Genomic DNA, 23,071 nt, shown 5'->3' with positions numbered 1-23,071 from the left:
CCAAGCCTGCAGCATCCAGATCCTTTAAGAACAAGGGCACTGAGTACATGGGAATACCGCCACCTGCAACTCCCCCATCATGTCTCACCATCTTGACCTAGAAATATCCACCATTCCTTCACTGGGTCAAAATCCTGAAGCATGATCCTGAAGTCCTTTTTGGTAGTATCTACATAATACAGACTGCAATACTTCAAAAAGATGGCTCATCATCTGCTTGAGGACAATTGAGATGGGGACTAAATGGTGGCCTTGCTAACTGCACCCAATTCTGATGAGCAAATAAAAATGCTCTAATGGACTTCGATATGCAGCCGGAAGTGTCTACTATGAGGGTATAAGATTCGTATCTGAAAACAGTTGGTGGAAATACCACCACAGATGCAAAGATATCTATCAAATGGGCAGTCTGTCCAGACTAGACCTAGATAAGTGCCAAACCAAGATTTTGACAGATGCAACAAAACCAGCAAATGACATTGGGCGGCAGGGTGGCACAGTGATTAGCCCTGCTGCCTCACAGCGTTGTGGACCCCGGTTCAATTCTGACCTTTGGTAACTGTCTGTGGAGTTTCCACATTCTCGCCGTGTCTGCGTGGGATTTCTCTGGGTGCCCCGGTTTCCTCCCGCAGTCCAAAGATGTACAGGTTGGGTGGATTGGCCATGATAAATTGGCCCTTTGTGTCTAAAGGATAGGTGGGGTTACAGGGATAGGACGGGGGAGTGGGCCGTGGTTACGATGCTCAGAGGGTTGGTGCAAAAACCTTAATGGGCTAAATGGCCCCCTTCTGCTCTGAAGAGATTCAATGATTCTATTCTATTGTATTCTATGACATGTGAATGCTTGCCATTGCGCCAACTGCAACGACAGAAGGCAGCTCAAACCAGAGGGCGTTTTCCCTCCGTAGGAGTAGCACCGACATGCCACAAGTGAGAATAGCAGCATCGTTCTCCAGAAAAGCAATTGGTAGAAAATCAATTTGGTCAGTGGGGAAAACAAACTTCCTGTTGAAACTAAAACAAAGTTCCGAGGTTTCTGGGACATTAACAAGAGAAACTGCAATGGACTAATAAACCGATTTTTCAGACAGACATCCTCCTCCAGAAAGTAACTGAACCAAAACGAATTCAATTCACATAGAGAGGCATCAAACAAGATTACTTTTTTTTATCAGGATTGGTCTTAAATATAACAATAAATCCCATTAAATGTTTGTTAGGTAGCATTGTGGATAGCACAATTGCTTCACAGCTCCAGGGTCCCAGGTTCGATTCCGGCTTGGGTCACTGTCTGTGCGGAGTCTGCACATCCTCCCCGTGTGTGCGTGGGTTTCCTCCGGGTGCTCCGGTTTCCTGCCACAGTCCAAAGATGTGCAGGTTAGGTGGATTGGCCATGATAAATTGCCCTTAGTGTCCAAAATTGCTCTTAGTGTTGGGTGGGGTTACTGGGTTATGGGGATAGGGTGGAGGTGTTGACCTTGGGTAGGGTGCTCTTTCCAGGAGCCAGTGCAGACTCGATGGGCCGAATGGCCTCCTGCACTGTAAATTCTATGAAATAACAGGTCCATTAGCTGCACATTGCTTACATTTGTGCATGATCCTGAGCAACTTCCTATACCTTGCTGCACGAAAACCTCAATTGTGGTCAAATGACAAAGAAAATGGCAGGCTTACAGTTGATGAGCAAGTGGAAGACCCTCATTCAACTACAAAGACAATTGGTTGGTAAACAGGAGCCTCATGAGCCAAGGTAGACCCATGGGTTGGAGTCCCCGAGGATAAATGGTCAACACAGCTCAGTTTATGGATCAAGTCCTCAAGATCAAACTGAAACATGCCCAAAAGCTCAAGGCCTAAGCCCACATAATCTCAAAGATTTATTATCACTTGATCCTGACGTAGGTTAATCAAAAGGTCAATTTCATAACAACATTGATGGACTATTGTACTCAAAGATGAAAGACTCATGATCATCAAGAAGCTTAAATTCCTGGAGATTTCAAATGATTCAGTCATTGGTGCGTCGTTCTAATACCATAGGAAAAACATTCACCAATCTTGAAAAGTTTAGGGATCTGAAAGCCCTCTGAGAGGTCAAAAGCCAACCAGAAGCGCCATCCATCCAGGAGGAGGAACTGGATATGTAAGCGGAATTTTCCAGTCAGCCCAGTGAATGTTAAACTTGGAAAATAGACACTCAGAATGAAGCCCATGGGAGTTCATGAGATGGGAAAAGCCCTGATGCCAAGGTTCCAGCATCAAATATTGCCCCATTGGTGATGTCTAATTCTGACAAATGCATCACAGACTGAAACAGTACAATTCATAAAGGGAATGCTTCTCGGGTTCAACCTACACCATATCCAGGCAATGTTGCAAATGGCTGAGAAAAAGTGATTTAAAATGTGCGAGAGATCTAAGTTTGCAAATGCGATACTGTGGTGATTGTTCCTTTAAGGACAACAGGCCATGTGACCTTTGCTTTGCTGTGTTGCCCTTAAAATGACAATCACCGCAAATACTTGCACACATCAGGAGGGTGCCTATCTGTCAAAAATGCACCATCAAGCATCATTAGAAGGTATGAAGAAAGCAACAGTATAAATTGCCCATGCACTGATGGATCTCGTACCTGGAGCCAGCATCAAAACACCATGGAAGTCTGACAATGTTCTGGAGATGGCAAGAGGTGGCTGTAGATGTCATGGTCAGGTAGAAAGACAACATGGCATTTCAGAAGACATGGGCTGAAAAATACAAGCACCTCATTACCTCAAGTTAAACATCTGACCAATTCCACCACAGACAAAATATTTGGTTTCATAATAGGAACAAGTAGGAAATGACAGGGGATGACACACATTCAACTATTCTTGAAGAATGGAAAGGTATGAGGCCTCTTCAAATATTCAGATTAACGGTGCCACTCAAATCTTATAAACCGTCAATGATATGTAACCTATGGTATAATGCCTTTAGCACTGATTGGATCCAAACATTACACAAACTGAATCGACAAATACAACCACATCAGGTAATGACTTTGATAATAATGGCTAGCCAAAAGAATGGTTGCCCAGCTTTAACCCTGGAAGAGAAAGACTTGACCCTTGATGGCACGCAAGGCTTACTGGCATTCTTTGACGTGCAAGGTTTCTATCCCTCCCTTCCCCTCACCCCTACTACCCCACCATGTCTAATGTCTCCCAACCCAATGCATTATTGGACATTCAACATGAACAGACCTCGAATAATTGCACCCTTAAGATGAAAAACCCATTCCAGAGTGTTCTCAAATCACCAACATAATCATTTACTACTCCATATCACTGTCTTTCACTTTGGATGAACCTATGTAGCGGAGAAATGTACAGCTTTTCGAACATCATATTCTTCACTCATCCACTCGTGAGAAATCAGACAACGACTCTTGGGAGTAAAGGATCTAGTTTATTCAAGCAAGAGCTAGGGTCTCTGGCATTCCAATTGGGACACCAGAGAAGCCCAGATTTAATGACAGTACAGGCATTAATATGTCAAGATTCTATTATTAGAAATTAGAATATCCCAACCATTTGTTACTAGTTATCTATGTTCAATCAGGACTAATAATTCAAGGTTACATTATGCATAGTATATGAGAGTAATGAACCAATCACATTAAGGTCTGCATGCTTAATTAAACTATCCAATCATTACAAAGACATGTATGTTGGTTTGCAATTAGTAATGTTGGTGGTCTGACATCTAGGGTGTAGCCATTCCCCCCCCCCCCCCCCCCCCCCCCCCCCCAAACCCATTTTACTGGCATCTGGCAAGGCATGAATGCCATCCATCTATTCTCCCCGCTGTTATCAGCAGACCGATTGGAGCCACAGCAAATAGTAGTGTCCTACATTGAACAACAAACAGTGAGTCCTAACACCTGCACATTCCACCCCTGGAACTGGGCCTCTTCAGAGACAAATTGTATTATTACACTTAGCAATTTTGTTTTTAACTGTGAACACTGTACCTTCTTTAAGGGGCTGGTTTAGCTCACTTGGCTAAATCGCTGGCTTTTAAAGCAAACCAAGCAGGCCAGCAGCACGGTTCAATTCCCGTACCAGCCTCCCCGGACAGGCGCCGGAATGTGGCGACTAGGGGTTTTTCACAGTAACTTCATTGAAGCCTACTCGTGACAATAAGCGATTTTCATTTCATTTCATTTCTTCCAGTATAATGGAAATAAAGGTTTTAAACTGGCTTTAATGTAATATTTATCATCTAATGCTGCCCAAATAGCCCTCTTCAACCCACAGGGCTCAGCTGGCAATACATTTATATAATGTTGGAAAAAGAACTATTTTGCAGCAGAAGATTGCAATTGCCTTCTTTTTAAATTTAATCTAAATTTAATTCAGTGAAGCTGGATATCAACTTTTACCATTGTTTCAGTTTGGTAATTCCACAGAAACTTATTGAACCAAATCTTTAAGAGTCTGATGATTGATTCGAAGTTCATTAGAAATTCTGCTACTATTTGAAAAATGTTCCTACTCTATATAGGAGGTGGAATGGGGATGTATTGAATTTTTTCTTCAAGCCTTTCTTTTACACTTCAGCATCACTGCAGAAAGTGTGGCAAAGCTATATGTGGGAAGTGCAGCACTAAGCGGACTACCTATCCCGTGATGGGCTTTGAGTTTCAGGTACGAGTCTGCAATGAATGCTTCGACTCAGTCAAGGACGAAGAGTGAGTATTGTTCATTCTGCTGTTACAAACTGCATTTCCCTGGTGACTTTTCAAAACACTGAAATAAATATAAAGTAATCGTAGTCTATTTTTGAAGAGAGGCACTAAAATAAATTTAAGTTTATAAAATACTAACATCAGTGTTTGGATCATTTCCTACCTCCTGGTTATGCTTAAAGTGCCTGCGGTTTATTCCTAGATCCAAAATGGATTACGTTTGCTGGTTTTAATTGGGATTATTGGTATATGTCTCAAATCCGGCTATCCAAAAACTGGCACTGTCGGAAAACCTGACTTGTTTTTTAAGCTGCCCCGCATGAATTTTAATTTGTAACTAACAGGACCCTATATTAAGCTATGTGGTTTCCAGAACATGCAAATATGCTGCACTGTGAGCCTGATTGACTATTTTTAATTGGTTGTCAGCATAATATTTAGCACACCAAAGGATTATTCAGCAAAGGTTGTCCACTCGCAGAATCAAATCTAATATTGGGCACTATGTTTTGAGTTACGCAAACATGGGCTGGTTATGTACGGTCTGTACCTTGCCTGTTTCAAACATTGGAAGGGACAGAGTGTTTGATATGATCCACCAATCTTTGGGACATGTAGCCAACATACCTAGCATCACACCGGCACAAAAATTCATATATCACATTACTCATTTGTGTGATAGGCAGAATACATTTTTGGCTTTACGGCAGAATCCTATTAGTCGATAAGACCACTCGTGTTCTTCAGTTAGGTGATTAGTTGGCACTATCGTGCCAATGTGTTATTGAATTTTTCTGCCTGCATTTTCCCCATGCTCCTGGTCCAAGTGACCTTTTGACCCCACTCAACCTAGCTCGTCCGATCTATGTGGCATGGTGGCACAGTGGCTAGCACTACAGTCTCTCAGTGCCAGGGAACTGGTTTCGAGTCTGACCTCTGGTGACAGTCTGTGTGGAGTTTGCAAATTCTTCTTTGTTTGTGTGGGTTTCCTCCCAGATGCTTCAGTTTCTTCCCACAGTCCAAAGATGTCCAGGTTTGGTGGATTGGCCAGTCTAATCTGCCCCTAAGTGTCCAAAGGTTTGGTGGGGTTACAGGGATGGCGGGGTGCTCTTTTGAAGGGTCGGTGCAGACTTGATGGGCCAAATGGCCGGCTTCTGCACTGTGGGGATTCTATTATTCTATGCGTGACCTCATCTATTAAAGGTTTTGATTTTCCTTCCAAAAAACAACACAATCTGAAATCTGGCACATACTCCATCTCAAGGCTTTGAGACACTGTTCCTGTGTCTTTTCTAAATGCAGGGAAGGATACTCCATCACACCCATGCTTTAGGTTTATTTTAGTGAAGAGGGAAAATTAATCTTCATGAAATACTATCTCCATGTCAAATGTGGCGTTTGCTCTCTCAGTCAGAAATCCCTTCAATGTTAAAAATATTTTCCCTTTTTCATTTTGTTATGAAATGCATTTGTTGGCAGAGTCCCATTTTTTTTGTAAGGGCTGAAATTTGAGCATTGGAATGCTTTTCTGTTGGAGATTGTATGTTGTGGCAGATTACTGCCAAAAGTGCATGAAAATTAAATCTAAGGTCTGTATCAGCAACCTAGCAACTAAGTTCCCCAACGGAATGGGTCGTCATTTTGGAAAGGAAGGAAAGAAAGGTTTGGGTTTAGACTACCCTTAGTTAACTATTTGCAAGGAGTGAGTATGTGTGATATTGGGTGCAGGTCACTGAGTGAGGATACCGGTCGTTTATATGGGAGAGGATAATAAAGAAGAAAGAAAACCAGAGAAAATAAATACGAGAAGATAAGATTTTAATTTCTATGGGTTTAAATTATCTATTATCTTAAACTGTAGGACGCAGTGTGACATTTTCACTCGCAATGTTCATTTTTCAGTGGTCCACATGCCTAGACTTTAAACAGGCGAGGATACAGTTAGGGCGTGAGACTGACTAGGTTGCTCTACAGAAAACCAGCATGGACAGGATGGGCTGAATGTCCTCTTCTGCTGCTATGACTCTGTAGCACGATATCCCATGAGCAGAATTGTTTACTGAGTCGTCGTTCGTTTATTTATTTATTTATTTATTTATTTTTTAAAATTTAAAATAAATTTGGTGTACCCAATTAATTTTTTTCCAATTAAGTTACAATTTAGCGTGGCCAATGCACCTACCCTGCACATCTTTGGGTTATGGGGGCGAAACCCACGCAGGCACCGGGAGAATGTGCAAACTCCACATGGACAGTGATCCAGAGCCGGGATCGAAACTGCGACCTCAGCGCCGTGAGATACCAATGCGCCACCATGCTGCCCTCTCACCTGGTTAATTTAAAGAATTTTTTGAATAAAATCCAAGGAGCAATGATGCTGGAGGCTAGCTTGTAAATCATTCGCCAATATAGTAGTGTGTATATTACTGTACACCTCTGGAATTTATTCTTAAATGTAAAACTTAAAATATTGGTAATTTTTACACTGGTAATGCTTGACATTCCATTGTGGAAATTAATTTCTTACCAGGATCTGTTAGCCATTATTGGAAAGTAGGATTCCCCCTTATCATCAAGCCAGGAGATCAGCTTTGATTCAATGAATAGTGTAGGAGGGCATGCCAGGAGCCTACAATGAGGTGTAAATCTGGTAAAGCTGCAACCCAGAATGATACCGCATGCCAAAAGGCGAAATCAGCATGCAATAAAAAAATGGAAAATAGGAGCAGGAGTAAGTAATTTTACCCTTCGAGCCTGCTCCACCAATCAATATGATCATGGCCGATCTTTTATCTCCACGCCATACTCCTGCACCCTCCCCATACCATTTGAAGACTTTAGAGTCTAGAAAATTATCTATTTTCTTGTTAAATATATTCAGTGACTTGGCCTCCACAGCCTTCTGTAATAGAGAATTTCACAAATTCACTACCCTCCTGAGTGAAGAGGGTTCTCCTCATCTCAGTACTAAATGGCCTACCCTGTATCCGGAGACGATGAGCCCTTGTTCTAGATCCTCCACCCAGTGTAAACAACATCCCAGCACCCAGTCTAAACAGCCCTGTTAGAATTTTGTAGGTTTCAATTATATCGCATCTCATTCTTCTAAACTCCAGTGAATACAAGCCCAGTCAACCCAATCTCTCCTCCAGCAAGGTGAACATTGGCTGCACGCCCTCTAAGGTAAGTATATCCTTTCTTGGATACGGGGACAAAAACTGCACTCCACACTCCAGATTTTGTCTCACCAAGGCCCTGTAGAGCAGCAGTAAGACACCCTTGCCCCTGGCTCCAGTCCTCATAGGCCCAACCATCTTCAGATGATTCATCAATGACCTCCCTTCCATCATAAAGTCAGAAGTGGGAATGTTTGTGGATGACTGCACAATGTTCAGCACTTTTCGTGACTCCTTAGATAATGAAGCAGTCCATGTCCAAATGCAACAAGACCTGGACAATATCTAGACTTGGGATGGCCAGTGACAAGTTACATTCGTGCCAGGTAATGGCCATCTCCTACAAGAGAGGATTAACCACTGCCCCTTGATGTTCAAAGGCATTGCTGAATACCCCACTATTAACCTCCTGGGGGTTACTATTGATCAGAGACTGAACTGGACTGGCCACATTAATACTGTGGCTACCAGGGCAGGTCAAAGGCTAGGAATCCTACAATGAGTAACTCGCCTCCTGACTCCTCCTTACCCCCCCACCCCTCCCCAAAGTCTGTCCACCATCTACAAGTCAAGAGTGTAATGGAATACTCTCCACTTGCCTGGATGAGTGCAGCTCCAATAACACTCAAAGCTCAACACCATCCAGGACAAAGCAGCCAGCTTGATTTCTCTCCCTTCACAAACATTCAAACCCTCCACCACTGATGAACAGTGACAGCCATGTGTACCATCTACAAAATGCACTGCAATAACTCACCAAGGTTTCTTAGACAACACCTCAAAAACCCACAACCACTACCATCTAGAAGGACAAGAGCAGCAGATACCTGGGAACTCCACCACCTGGAGATTCCCCTCCAAGTCACTCCCCACACTGACCATCCTTCACTGTTGCTGGGGCAACATTGCTGGAATTCCCTCCATAACAGCTCAGTGGGTGTACCTACACCTTGAACTGCAAACTGCAGCGGTTCAAGAACCAACTCACCACCATCTTCCAAAAGGCAACTGGGCATTGGCAATAAATGCTGGCCTAACCAGCAGTGCCCATATCCCGTAAATGAATTTAAAGAAGGTCCTTTTGTAGCTCAATGCCTCCCAGTTTATCACCATTTAAATAATGCTTTGCCATTCTGTTTCTCTATCCAAAGTAGATAACTTCACATTTATCCATGCTATATACATGTATTTGCCCACTCGCTCAACTTGTCTAGATCACCTTGAAGCCTCTTAACATCCTCCACGCCTTTCACATTTCCACCAAGTTTTATGTTAGCAGCAACCCTGGAAATATTACATTTGGTTCCTCATTCAAATCATTGACAGACAAGCTAATCGATCCCATAACCAACAGATCAGATTTAAGCTTTGCAGTCCGGCAACATCCAGTCATGAATGGTGGTGGACAATTAAACAACTAACTGGAGGAAGAGGCTCCACGAATATCCCGTCCTCAGTGATGGGATAGCTAGAGCATCAGTTCAAAATATAAGGCTGAGGCATTTGCAAGATTCTTCAGCCAGAAATGCCGAATGAATGATCCATCTCTGCCTCCTCCAGAGGGGGAGGTTTTAAACTAATGTGGCAGGGGGATGGGAACCAGATTAGGAAGTTAGAGGTCAGTAAAGAGGCAGCAACTAACGCCAGTAAGGTACCAGATAATAAATTCATGGGGAAGAGTAGACAGGGAAGAGATGATGAACGCAAAGGGACAGGTGGTCTGAGGCGCATTTGTTTTAATGCGAAAAGTGTAGCAGGTAAGGCAGATGAAGTTAGGGCTTGGATTAGTACCTGGGAACATGATGTTATTGGTATTACTGAGACTTGGTTGAGGGAAGGGCAAGATTGGCAACTAAATATCCTAGGGTATAGATGCTTCAGGAGGGATAGAGAGGGAGGTAAAAGGGGTGGAGGTGTTGCATTACTGGTCAGAGATGATATCACAGCTGTGATTTAAGGAGGGCACTATGGAGGATTCTAGCACTGAGGCAATATGGGTAGAGCTAAGAAATAGGAAGGGTGACATTGTTGGGACTTTACTACAGGCCTCCCAAAATCGAGCGTGAAGTAGAGGTACAAATATGTAGACCGATTATAGAAAAATGTAGGAACAATAGGGTGGTTGTGATGGGAGATTTTAACTTCCCCAACATTGAATGGGACTCATGTAGTGTTGGAGGTGTAGATGGAGCAGAATTTGTAAAGAACATCCAGGAGAGTTTTTTAGAGCAGTATGTAAATAGTCCAACTCGGGAAGGGGCCATACTGGACCTGGTATTGGGAAATGATCCCAGCCAGGTGGTTGAAATTTCAGTCGGTGATTACTTTGGGAATAGCGATCACGATGCCGTAAGTTTTACAATACTCATGGACAAAGACGAGAGTGGTCCTAAAGGAAGAGTGCTAAATTGGGGAAAGGCCAAGTATAACAAAATTCGGCAGGAGCTAGGGAATGTGGATTGGGAGCAGCTGTTGAAGGGTAAATCCACATTTGAAATGTGGGAGTCTTTTAAGGAAAGGTTGATTAGAGTGCAGGACAGACATGTCCCTGTGAAAATGAGAGATAGAAATGGCAAGATTAGGGAACCATGGATGACGGGTGGAATTGTGAGACTAGCTAAAATGAAAAAGGAAGCAGACATAAGATTAAAACTGATGAAGCTTTGGAGGAATATCAGGAAAGTAGGACAAATCTCAAACGTGCAATAAAGAGGGCTAAAAGGGGTCATGAAATATCTTTGGCTAACAGGGTGAAGGAAAATCCCAAAGCCTTTTATTCGTATATAAGGAGTAAGAGGGTAACTAGAGAAAGGATTGGCCCACTCAAAGACAAAAGAGGGAATTTATGCATGGAGTCAGAGGAAATGGGTGAGATTCTTAATGAGTACTTTGCATCGGTATTCACCAAGGAGAGGGACATGACTGATGTTAAGGTTAGGGATGGATGTTTAAATACTCTAGGTCAAGTCGGCATAAGGAGGGAGGATGTGTTGGGTATTCTAAAAGGCATTAAGGTGGACAAGTCCCCAGGTCCGGGTGGGATCTATCCCAGGTTCCTGAGGGAAACGAGGGACAAAATATCTGGGGCCTTAACAGATATCTTTGCAACATCCTTGAGCACGGGTGAGGTCCCGGAGGACTGGAGAATTGCTAATGTTGTCCCTTTGTTTAAGAAGGGTAGCAGGGATAATCCAGGGAATTATAAACCTGTGAGCTTGACGTCAGCAGTAGGCAAACTGTTGGAGAAGATACTGAGGGATAGGATCTATTCACATCTGGAAGAAAATAGACTTATCAGTGATAGGCAGCATGGTTTTGTGCAGGGAAGGTCATGTCTTACAAACCTAATAGAATTCTTTGAGGAAGTGACAAAGATCATTGGTTAGGGAAGGGCTGTAGATGTCATATACATGGACTTCAGTAAGGCGTTTGATAAAATTTCTCATGGCAGGTTGATGGAAAAAGTGAAGTTTCATGGGGTCCAGGGTGTACTAGCTGGATGGATAAAGAACTGGCTGGGCAACAGGAGACAGAGGGTAGTGGTGGAAGGGAGTATCTCAAAATGGAGAAAGGTGACTAGTGGTGTTCCACAGGGATCCGTGCACTGACCACTGTTGTTTGTGATATACATAAATGACCTGGAGGAAGGTATAGGTCAGGGGTGGGCAAACTTTTCCGTGCAAGGGCCGCATTCAGAAATTCACAATTCACAAAGGGCCGCATAGTATATTAAGTAAAATAATTACTTCACCCGGTTATGATTGTGGGCGCCTCATATAGAACATAGAACAGTACAGCACAGAACAGGCCCTTCGGCCCTCGACGTTGTGCCAAGCAATGATCACCCTACTCAAGTCAACGTATCCACCCTATACCAGTAAGTAACCCAACAGCCCCCCCACCCATTAACCTTTAAAAAAAAATTTAAAAAAAAAAAAAAATTTTTTTAAAAAAAGATTTTTTTTTTTTTTTTTTTAATGACTTGGTGGGCCGCAGAAATACTTTTGGCGGGCCGCATGCGGCCCGCGGGCCGTAGTTTGCCCACCCCTGGTATAGGTGGTCTGATTAGCAAGTTTGCAAATGATACTAAGATTGGTGGAGTTGCAGATAGCGAAGGGGACTGTCAGAGTATACAGCAAAATATAGATAGATTGGAGAGTTGGGCAGAGAAATGGCAGATGGAGTTCAATCCAGGCAAATGCAAGGTGATGCATTTTGGAAGATCCAATTCAAAAGCGGACTATATGGTCAATGGAAGAGTCCTGGGGAAAATTGATGTACAGAGAGATTTGGGAGTTCAGGTCCATTGTACCCTGAAGGTGGCAAGGCAGGTCGATAGAGTGGTCAAGAAGGCATACAGCATGCTTGCCTTCATCGGACAGGGTATTGAGTACAAGAGTCGGCAGGTCATGTTACAGTTGTATGACTTTGGTTAGGCCACATTGGAATACTGCGTGCAGTTCTGGTCAGCACATAACCAGAAGGATGTGGATGCTTTAGAGAGGGTGCAGAGGAGGTTCACCAGGATGTTGCCTGGTATGGAGGGTGCTAGCTATGAAGAAAGGTTGAGTAGATTAGGATTGTTTTCATTGGAAAGACGGAGGTTGAGGGCAGACCTGATTGACGTCTACAAAATCATGAGAGGTATGGACAGGGTGGATAGCAACAAGCTTTTTCCAAGAGTGGGGGTGTCAATTACAAGGGGTCACGATTTCAAGGTGAGAGGTGGAAAGTTTAAGGGAGATGTGCGTGGAAAGTTTTTTACGCAGAGGGTTGTAGGTGCTTGGAACGCTTTGCCAGCGGAGGTGGTAGAGGCGGGCATGAAAGCATCATTTAAGATGCATCTGGACAGATATATGAACTGGCGGGGAACAGAGGGAAGTAGATCCTTGGATGACAGGTTTAGATAAAGGATCTGGATGGGTGCAGGCTGGGCGGGCCGAAGGGCCTGTTCCTGTGCTGTAATTTTCTTTGTTCAGATGCCAGTCTTCAGCCAATTCATTTCACTCCACGTGATATCAAGAAAACGCTGAATGCACTGGATATTGCAAAGGCTATGAGGCCTAGCAACATTCTGGCAATAAATACTTGTGCTTCAGAACTAGCTGCACCTCCAACCAAGCTGTTTCAGTGCAGCTCCATCACTGGCACTTGCGCGACAATGTGGAAAACTGCCACGGTATATCTTGTTCACAAAAAGCAGGACAACTCCAACCCTACCAATTATTGCTCCATTGGCTACACTCGATTATCAGCCAAATGATGGAAGCGATCGTTGATCGTGCTATCAAGTCACCTACTTAGCAATAACTTAATCACTGATGCTCCGTTTATGTTCTGCCAGGGTTACTCAGCTCCTGGTCACATTATAGCCTTAGTCCAAACATGGAAAAAAGAGTTAGACGCCAGAGGTGAAAGTGACTGCCCTTGATATCAAGAATGCCTTTGACCAAGTATGGCATCAAGCAAAACTGGAGCCAATGGGAATTGGGGGGCAAAAATCTCTTTACATTGGATTGTACCAGGTGGTTGTTGGAGGTCAAGCATCTCAGTTCCAGGACGTCACTGCAGGAGTTTCTCAGTAATGTCCCAAACTTCACCACCTTCAGTTGCTTCCTCAGTGACATGCCTTCCATATGAGGTCAAAAGTGGGGACGTTTTCTGATGATTGTGCAATGTTCAGTATCATTCTCAATGACACTGATACTGAAGCAGTCCGTGCGTGTCTATTTGCACAAAGACCTGACACACCTCAGGCATGTTATGGAATAAGTTTTGCTTGCCTGGATGTGTGCAGCTCCAACAAGGCAGAGGCTCAATACAAAGCAGCCCATTTGATTGGCACCCCATCCAACATCTTCACCATTGACGCACAGTGGCAGCAGTGTGTACCACCTACAAGATGCACTGCAGCAACTCCTCAAGGTTCCTTCGACAACACCTTCCAAATCTGACCTCTACAAGAGCAGCAGACACATGGGAACACCACCTCCTACAAGTCCCCCCCCCCCCCCCCCCCCCCCAAGCCATACACCGTCCTGACTAGGAGCAATATCACTGTCACTAGATCAATATCCTGTAACTCCATCCCTAACAGCACTGCACACCACATGGACTGCAGTGGTTCAAGAACGTGGCTCACCACCGCCATCTTGAGGACAATTGGGGATGGCGGGTATACATGCTGACCTAGCCAGCGATACTCATCTCCCATGAAAGTATAAAGAAAAGAGTAGGAGTAGGCTGTTCCGCATTCAATTAGTTCATAGCTGATCTGTATCATCACTATATTTATCATGGAAGAATGAGGCCACTGAAAGAGCACCCTCAAGCCGACGCCTCCCCCCTAACCCCATAACCCAGTAATCCCGCCTAACCTTTTGGACACTAAGGGGCAATTCGGCATGGCAAATCCACCTAACCTGCACATCTTTCGACTGTGGGAGTAAAATGGAGCACCCAGAGGAAACTCACACAGACACGGGTAGAAAGTGCAAACTCCATTCAGACAAGTCACATGAGACCAGAAATGAACCTGGGTCCCTGCAGCAGTGCTAACCACTGCGCCATCATGCCGCCCATAACCAAGAAATGGCATCCCCCGTGCAAACTGTAGAGGGAGCCCCAACCACCTTGTCTTGGTTCCATATCCCTTAATAAATTCATCCAAAAAGTTTCTGACAACCTAGATTTTAAAACGTATAATTGTGAAGTTTTTGGGAGACCGAGTTCTAGACTTCCACTGCCCTTTGCCTTTTGCTTCACCCCAAATGGTTTAGTTATACTTTTATGATGACATCCCTTTATTCTGGACTCTCCCACCAGTGGAAATGGTTTCACCCTTTCTGCCCCCAGAAATGTGTTCATATGTGCTATCTGGATCAATAAGTACCTATCCTTTTGTTTTAAAGTTTTTTTTCCAAATTAAGGAGCAATTTAGCATGGCTATCCACCTACACTACGTATCTTTGCGTTGTGGGAGGGTGAGGCCCACGCAGACACTGGGTGAATGTGCAAACTCCACATGATCAGTGACCTGGGGCCGGGATCGAACCCGGGTCCTCTGCACTGTGAGGCGGCAGTGCTCACCACCGTGCCACCCGAATATATACCTATTCCTGGAGCAAACTCTATTGGGTTCAGTGCAGTATGGGTGACACTTGGAGTCAGAGGTTTACAGCATGAAACCAGGCCCTTCAGCCCAACCTGTCCATGCCGCCCAGTTTTTTGGGGGATTCTAAATAAACATTTTATTGAGGTACTTTTTGGCATTATAACAGCAACAATATATGAGACTATAAACATAATGCAAATACCACCTCCCTCCCTAACAGGTCCCACCATTAATTAACCCCTGAAGTTACGCTAACCTAACCCCCCACCCCCTCCGCTGATGATTAATTTTCTGCGAAGAAGTCGATGAATGGTTGCCACCTCCGGGCAAACCCCAAAATGCCGCCTGGTTTTTAACCACTAAGTTAGTCCCAATTGCCTGCCATATCCCTCTATACCCATCTTTCCCATATAACTGTCCAAATGCTTTTAAAAGACAAAATTGTACCTCCCTCTACTACTGCCTCTGGCAGCTCGTTCCAAACACTCACCACCCTCTGAGTGGAAAAAAATGCCTCTCTGGACCCTTTTGTATCTCTCCCCTCTCACCTTAAACCTATGCCCTCTAGTCTTAGACTCCTCTACCATTGGGAAACAATGTTGACTATACCTTACCTATGCCTCTCATTATTTTATAAGTTAATAAGATATGGAGCAGAATTAGACCATTTGGCCCATCGAATCTGCTCTTGCCATTCTATGATGGCTGATATGTCCCTCATCTGCTACCTACAATTTTACAGACCAAGAGCTGTATTTCGAATCAGCCAGAATTGCGAAATCAGCCAGAGACCTCTATAAGATCACCCCTAAGCCTCCTACACTCTAGGGAAAAAAGTCCCAGTCTATCCAGCCTCTCCTTATAACTCAACCCATCCTAGTAAATCTTTTCTGCACTCTTTCTAGTTTAATTATATCCTTTCTGTAATAGTGTGACCAGAACTGTACACAGTATTCCAAGTGTGGCCTTACTATTGTCTTGGACAACTTCAGCAAGACATCCGAACTCCTGTATTCCATGTTCTGACCAATGAAACCAAGCATGCCAAATGCCTTCTTCACCACCCTGTCCACCTGTGACTCCACTTTCAAGGAGCTATGAACCTGTACCCCTAGATCTCTTTCTTCTATAACTCTACCCAAAACCCTACCATTAACTGAGTAGGCCCTGCCCTGATTCGATCTACCAAAATGCATCACCTACCATTTATCTAAATTAAACTCCATCTGCCATTCATCAGCCCACTGGCCCAATTGATCAAGATCCCCTTGCAATCCTAGATAAGCTTCTTCACTGTTAATTTGCCCATTGGTAAGGTAAATTAATTTTCCATTTAGAGGGGCATTTAAGGTAAATAATTCAAGTGTTATTTATTGTTTGCAAATAACGAGTGGAAATTTATTACCATGCAAGAATATTTTGTCAACTGACTCTTTCATTGCTGGCATTTTATCACAATACTTAATATTTAATATTACAGTCGAACTTCTTTGGCAACATTTCATGAAGGCAAACATAATATTGCAGACATGAATCTGGATAACACAAGAGGACTGATGGTAACCTGTGGAAGCGATCGCATTGTGAAGGTATATTTCCTTATTTCAGATGCCTGCTCCGTTTGACTTGAAGACTTTGCAGGGGTTTGTTTAATACACTAATTCTAATTTGTACATTATGTGCAAAGTAAGTTGCTGACAGGAATGTTGTATTCAGTGTCCTGTGTAAAGATGTGAAACATGCAGAAAAAATATACCAGACTTTGATGTAGCAAGGCATATAATATTCCATTATTTAGACTTACTCCTGTACCTATCAGCTCAAAAGAAATAATTGCTCTCTCAGGTTGTAGAAGTGTCTCTTGATGAGGGCAAAGCAAGAGAAGCAGTATCTTGGACTCTGATTAAGCAAGCTACCAATCAGCTTTAGGATTGGGAAATTAAAAGAGAAAAGACTGAGGAGGATATTGAATTTAAGGGTTTGAAATCAATGTCAAATCAGGTACAGAAAGAAAGTTTGGATTAAGAGAGAAAATAGAGATAGAGAATAATGTTTTTTTTGAAGACGTTAAAATTTCCTGAAACAATTCATAACCTGCAGGAGCGTAACTCAACTCTTGTAACAGTTAACTTATGATTGTCAGTAATTAACTGAATCACATCAACTTCTCGTTTTCCTTTTTTGAGTGCATGGGGTGATTTCTCTCGGTGGCTGACCCTTTAAACGTTTTGGGTGGCCACTCATGCATGGTAAGGTAAAAGGGCCGATTTGTGCATAGCCATGCAGGAAACTTGCTTCTGCTCCTTTTTAATATCTACTGTGCAAATACAGCAACTTTGTGACATACAATGCATGTCAATGGTGAGTATGACAGCAAAATAACATTTGAGTGAATCAAATGACAGGACATAGCAGTGCAACTCGGTCAGTAATCTCCTGAATATTGACATTTAACTGTCCATCTGCTCCTCGCCTGAAGCTGCTGTACCATTTACACGTAAATAACAGTAAGTGGTATTAGCCTCACAGGCTGTTTGACAGAAAGTTCTGGTCCAGTTTTTCTCCTTTCAAAAATGTGCTGTCGCTGAGTTTGTCACAAGAAATTACATATTCTGTGCTGTGATTAAATGTAGGAATTGTTATATATTATATTTTGTTGCCGTACTGTGGTCATGAATCCACCTGGAGACAGCAGCAGACAGTATTCAAAGGGCATCAATTGGTATGCATCTCTCCCAGTAACGGGTTTAGAACAGCAGTTTAGATAATAATCACGTGTGAATATCTTATGGAGGAAAAACAGATTATAGACGATTGGGAAAGTATAACTGGCCAGATCCTGAGCAGCCAGGTGGGGCAGTTACCAGCTAGTAGTCTCAAAGTGGACAGACCAGTTTCTAAGCCTGAAGGCCAAGTTTACAGCAAACCGGCTTCTCTGTCTTGGAGCCAAGGCAGTGCAGAAAACCTTTTGTAACAGAAGTTTTAAAAATCTTCGCTGGACCAGGAAAAAGATGGTTCCCAGATTTTAATACCATCCCTGTATTGTGTGGTAACTATAGCTGGTCATTCAATTTGGATGCTGATGGGGAACAGTATTTTGCAGGTATCCTAGATATATTTTGTAACAAGGGGTACATTCTATAGAAACCGCATGTATTTAGCAATTGCTTGAGGGTAGAGTTTGTGTGTTTTTGACTTTTCTTTAATACATAGACTTTTTGATAATTGTTACACAATGACTGGGCTATTTATTCTCACTGGGGTTTCACTTGTCTCCTCCCATCCAAACAAAAAACAACTATACATCCCCACCAATTGGTGTTCCAAGTTGGGATAATTTCATAGATAACATTTCTTTATGACAAATGTTATTTAAAAACCCTGGGTTCAATTATATACAGACAGTATGTCTGCTAAAGCTATGATTAATGGTTGTAAAGTGATTTTAACCATTGACTTGTTTACATATAGATGGTAATGGAATATTGTTCAGGAGGTTCCCTGGTTGTAGGTAATTTGAGAGATTGTATTTAGTCCTATCTAAGCAGGTCATGGGACATTTTCGTGCGAGGAGTCTGACAATACTTTGTGCTTTGGATGCAGATGATGTAATTAATTGGAGGATCTAGGTCTGTCTGTAGTTTGCAGTTTACCATAGGATTTTAGTCTGACAAGACAGAAGGATTTTCAGGTTCTTCCTGAAAGGGTCTCTTTACAAACGTCTGCACAGAGAAGCAAGTAACTGTGATTGTTAACTTTATTTATAAGTGACATTTGAACTGTATCGGGTTGCTTAATTGAAATATACAGTGGCAAGTGTAGATAGTGAGTTAAAGTTTTATTTTTATTTTATTTAAGGACTGTTTTAACTGTCAATTGGAAAGCTATTACTGTGTTGCTAATGTGATTAATTCTATGTTTAAATTAAAGTTTGTTTTACCGGAAAAATACCTATTGGTCAGTGTTATGACTCCTGTGGTTAGTAGTCATTCCTCACAGTCTTACAAATTGTAAATTATTGTGATTCTCACACGGGAGTCCTAACAATGCTCATTTAAAATGTGTTGTTTCCTGAAATGTGCTGCCAGCAAGCATCACTGCTCACTGGGTGCATGCTATCACTATCTTGTCTGAATGATTAACGGTCAATTAGATTGACTGTCATGTAAATATACTGTTCACGGCCTGGATCCCTAAGAGCTTTATGGTTGTATAGCGGAGTCCTATTTCAGGATTTCTTGGCCATTTTCTCACAATGTATTCACAAACTTATTTTCAATATGTACTCAGCCAGAATTAGTTTAAAAAGCTAATCAATCAGGTTATTCCTCAAAATGTAGAAACGATAAGCAATTCATTACCCTGTCTTGGAAATTGGTGATTTCACACAGATGCTGCTGGTGGGACCTTGGTCCTGGGCACTCGGCAGGGGGGAGGAGGAGGAGAGAATGTCTGCTTTAGAATCTTCTTTTGGAGTTAAGAAAGAGATGGAAAGAGGGAGATGCAAGTGAAAAACAACCCAGTCAAAAGACCCAAGGTTAATGTTAATGCTTCCTGGCAACTGAATAAGTTGAATTCAGTGTTTATTATGTTGGATTTTTAAAATTTTGGAACTGGATTCCATAATTCAGCATATATTTTGTCCACAGAAATTAACATCTGCGGCATACAAAATTTAATAGTTGAACTTGACGTGGCCCAAACTGAAACTATGCCCATGATCTCATCAGTGGAATTAATAGAGAAATGCTAACGTATACAAGATTACACAAGTTGTAAACAGTGGAGTAACAATCTCCATTTCTGCCATTGGTGTTTTATCTGCTAAAATAGCATAACTGGCTTGGGCGAGTTCTGAAGAATGCAATGGTTTCTGGTATGTTTTGTGAGGGCCACGAAGAATTTATGCAGGGAGTCTGCTAATGATTTCTCCACCCCCCTCATTGGGGAAGCTCATACTCCCATAGGATTGTGGGACTGTCATTAGTCCCCAGCCAATGGTAAGCAGGCAGGTTATAACAGTATGCCAGAAATTGCATGAGCCCCAGTGTTCTCCATTTCAGAATGGCAAACATTGGCCAGTGGCTCGAGTTTTCGTAACCTGGGCAACAAGATTATTTGTATGGCACCGATTTGTGTGTGCACATGGCAGAGAGAGCACAACATGTAAAGGGGATTGAATTATCTGAGCCTCCAGGGACGAGCAGGCCCTGTCATAAAGTTCGGAATGGAACAGGGCAGTTGGTACCTGCTGGCAGGTACAGAGTCTGACGCACTCGGTCTTCTCCCGGAGGCTCCAATTATTTGTGCCCAAGCAGATATTTCCACCTAACTTAGTGGAAGGCATCCACCACCTGGGAAATTCCTGCTGCTATTTTGCCATTTTAAATTGAAGAAGTGATCTTGTTGTAAGTGCCAGAAATTTTACTGAAATGAATACTATGTACGGGAATGAACAAAGGGTTGTAAAAGCTAGCCGGCTACCCATAAAGTGAACATTGGCAACTATAATATCCTAACCTATATCTGTGAATATTTAGTATATGTATTTAGTGTATGTAAAAATTGCTTCTTTGTTATAACATAACCAATGTTATGCTCTGCAGATCTGGGACATGACGCCAGTTGTTGGCTGCAGTCTGGCAACAGGTTTTTCTTCCCGTTGACCTCCAACCTCCAAGAGCACTGCGCCTTTCACCTACACCGCTCAGAACCAGTCCCGCCTACATGTTACCATGGAGACAGTGCTACTAAAGTTGAGCAGAGATTCAGGTGATAAGCTTCGATTTTGCCCAAAGGACTGAATAAATATTCACTGAATAAATACAGTGTGTGCCTGAATCTATAAGCACAGCAAAAACTCTGCAAAAGATATAAAAACTACCTTTTCTGAATAAAATTGTAAAATAGCACCAATATTACATATACTCTATATTTGTTCTATATTTATTCTGTGCACAACCTAACATGATTTAATTAATGTCTTTAATGAAGAAAAACTGCACAAGATAATTTTTAGATACAATTTCCCTGATCAGAATGCAATTTAGATATTGTAGATTATAGTGATTCCTGGTCTGTTTACAGTACGATGGCATTCGGTGTTTGTTTTAGTTGTACACTGCAAATTCCTGTCGTATACAGTTTGTGACCAGGTTTGGATAAATAGGGGCACTTTATGGGGAAAGCGAGCTACATTTTTAAAATGGCACAGCAAATATTTGGGTTTACAAACAAAAACCTATTCCCATTAATCAATTTACTTGTGAGCCAGAAGCAGTGTTTTCCTTTCATTGCCTACATAACTGAGTACAATTCCTTTTTGCAGCGGAGCATATAATTTCATACAGAAGGATGAAAGAATTTTGCGGTTTTATCATATTCTTTTGAATGTGCTTCATAGCCATGTTCTTCAGCAGTAGCATGAATCTTTCGAGGACTCGCTGCAATTTTGCAAAAAACATTTGAAATGAAGAAATCTCCACTCACTGGGTATATTAGATTTACAAACTGTGTAGCTGTGTTCAGTTAACACTAAGATTGCAGAAGTAGCGAGCATTCATTTCATGCAGGTTACAATTCCAGTAAAAGCATCATGATTTTTACCTCAAATGGTACAATTAGGATTTTGATCGTAATACCTGTCAATTAGTGCTTTGTGATTTCAGACATTTGTTATAGTTATCCTAGTTAATTCCTCGTCTGAGTAAAGCTGATTCATGTGCTCCAAGTTCTGCATTGAACAATTTACAATAATGGAAGAGTGGTGGAAAATACACAGCCTTGAGAATAATCAATGTGTAATTTTAAAGTGTGAATCATGCACAGCAAACATTGCACTACATTATGTTATGTGTTTCTAATAGACCTTTAATCCATTTTCTCCCATTTTTTTCCCCCTCTTTTTTTTTTTGAAGTTCAGTCAAATTTGTTTGTCCGAAGAATTTTCATCAGTTTAATTTCAGGGAAGCTCGAAGGAGGTGTTGACCTAAGAATGTTGGCTTCTACTGAATTCGCACTCCAATGGTAGGAGATAGGATCACTGACATAAATCAAACCACTTTAAAAATACTAAAGTGCACCTAAAACTCACCCAAGTAACTAAATAGCACCATGGGACTATTTAAATTTGCCTATTTGTCCAAAGTGACATTTACTGTTGTGTTTCAATTGTTTAACATTTCCCATCATTTTTGGATAGATGGAGTGTACAGATGGTATTTTGATTAATTGGTTTGACTTTTATTTTCAATTGGGCACTATTCCAAGAGTTTTAAAATACCCCCTTTTTAAGTGTTTCCTTTCAAATGGTGTGTTGGGCGATGGAAGAAAAAATTAAAATACTTGTTTTGCTCAATATTAAAATGAGGAGCAAGTTGATTTGTCTGCCAGAGTTTCATTTTTGTATTTGCCAATGGGTGCACTCGTACTTTGGTGTCAATTAAACACATTGGGCCCAGATAATTTTCCCTTTTCTCAAAACTCAAAAGTTCTACTTTACAGAATAACCTAATTCTTGAAATTTTTCCATCTGCCCCATCATATCATATACTATGCTGAAAATCAGTCTTGTCTGAAACTTGGAAAATGTAACTTTTGGAAAGAATTGAAACCTCTGGAACGCATTGTTGAAAGCTGAGTGCAGATGACATTGACAGGCTTTTTATTGGTGAAAGACCATCCATCACGAGCCTGTTTTTCAACAGTATATCTGAATAGTTGCTGTAAAGACCTCCCTGTAGGTATTCATATAAATAGTATAGAATAGTAGCATTGTTTAATGGGCTTGGTATCTCACACACAAATCAGCAATTTCTTTATGCTGATGCTGCTGAATTTCAGGCTAGTTTCTGTTCTGTTTATATATCTGTACTATATATCAAAATTGTAACTTGCTGCCATAAAATAAACTAGCTTCATAAAACATGAATCTATTGTGTATGTTGTTCTCGTGGAATAAATGTCATAGATATCACTCTCTGATTTTAGGCTGAACATCTGATTGATTTGAATGTTCAAGCACAGAGTAATGCAACTATAGAATAGAAT

The 23,071-nt window shown here is 42.0% G+C and overlaps 1 protein-coding gene across 1 annotated transcript in view; it reads left to right on the top strand.

Moving 5' to 3' along the window:
* wdfy1 (WD repeat and FYVE domain containing 1) overlaps positions 1 to 22,952 on the top strand; it is a 73,277-nt gene extending 50,325 nt beyond the window's left edge. Inside the window, exons 10-12 of the mRNA XM_038815025.1 lie at positions 4,605 to 4,735; positions 16,503 to 16,611; positions 20,629 to 22,952. Coding sequence (XP_038670953.1) covers positions 4,605 to 4,735; positions 16,503 to 16,611; positions 20,629 to 20,688 — 300 coding nt within the window. The 3' untranslated portion in view covers positions 20,689 to 22,952. The remainder of the gene's footprint in view (positions 1 to 4,604; positions 4,736 to 16,502; positions 16,612 to 20,628) is intronic.
* The last annotated feature ends 119 nt before the right edge of the window (positions 22,953 to 23,071 follow it).

Source organism: Scyliorhinus canicula, chromosome 13 (assembly GCF_902713615.1).
Source record: "Scyliorhinus canicula chromosome 13, sScyCan1.1, whole genome shotgun sequence".
Classification (NCBI taxonomy): Eukaryota; Metazoa; Chordata; class Chondrichthyes; order Carcharhiniformes; family Scyliorhinidae; genus Scyliorhinus; species Scyliorhinus canicula.
Note: the sequence above shows the minus strand (reverse complement) of the source record. Positions and strands in the feature narration are given on the sequence as shown.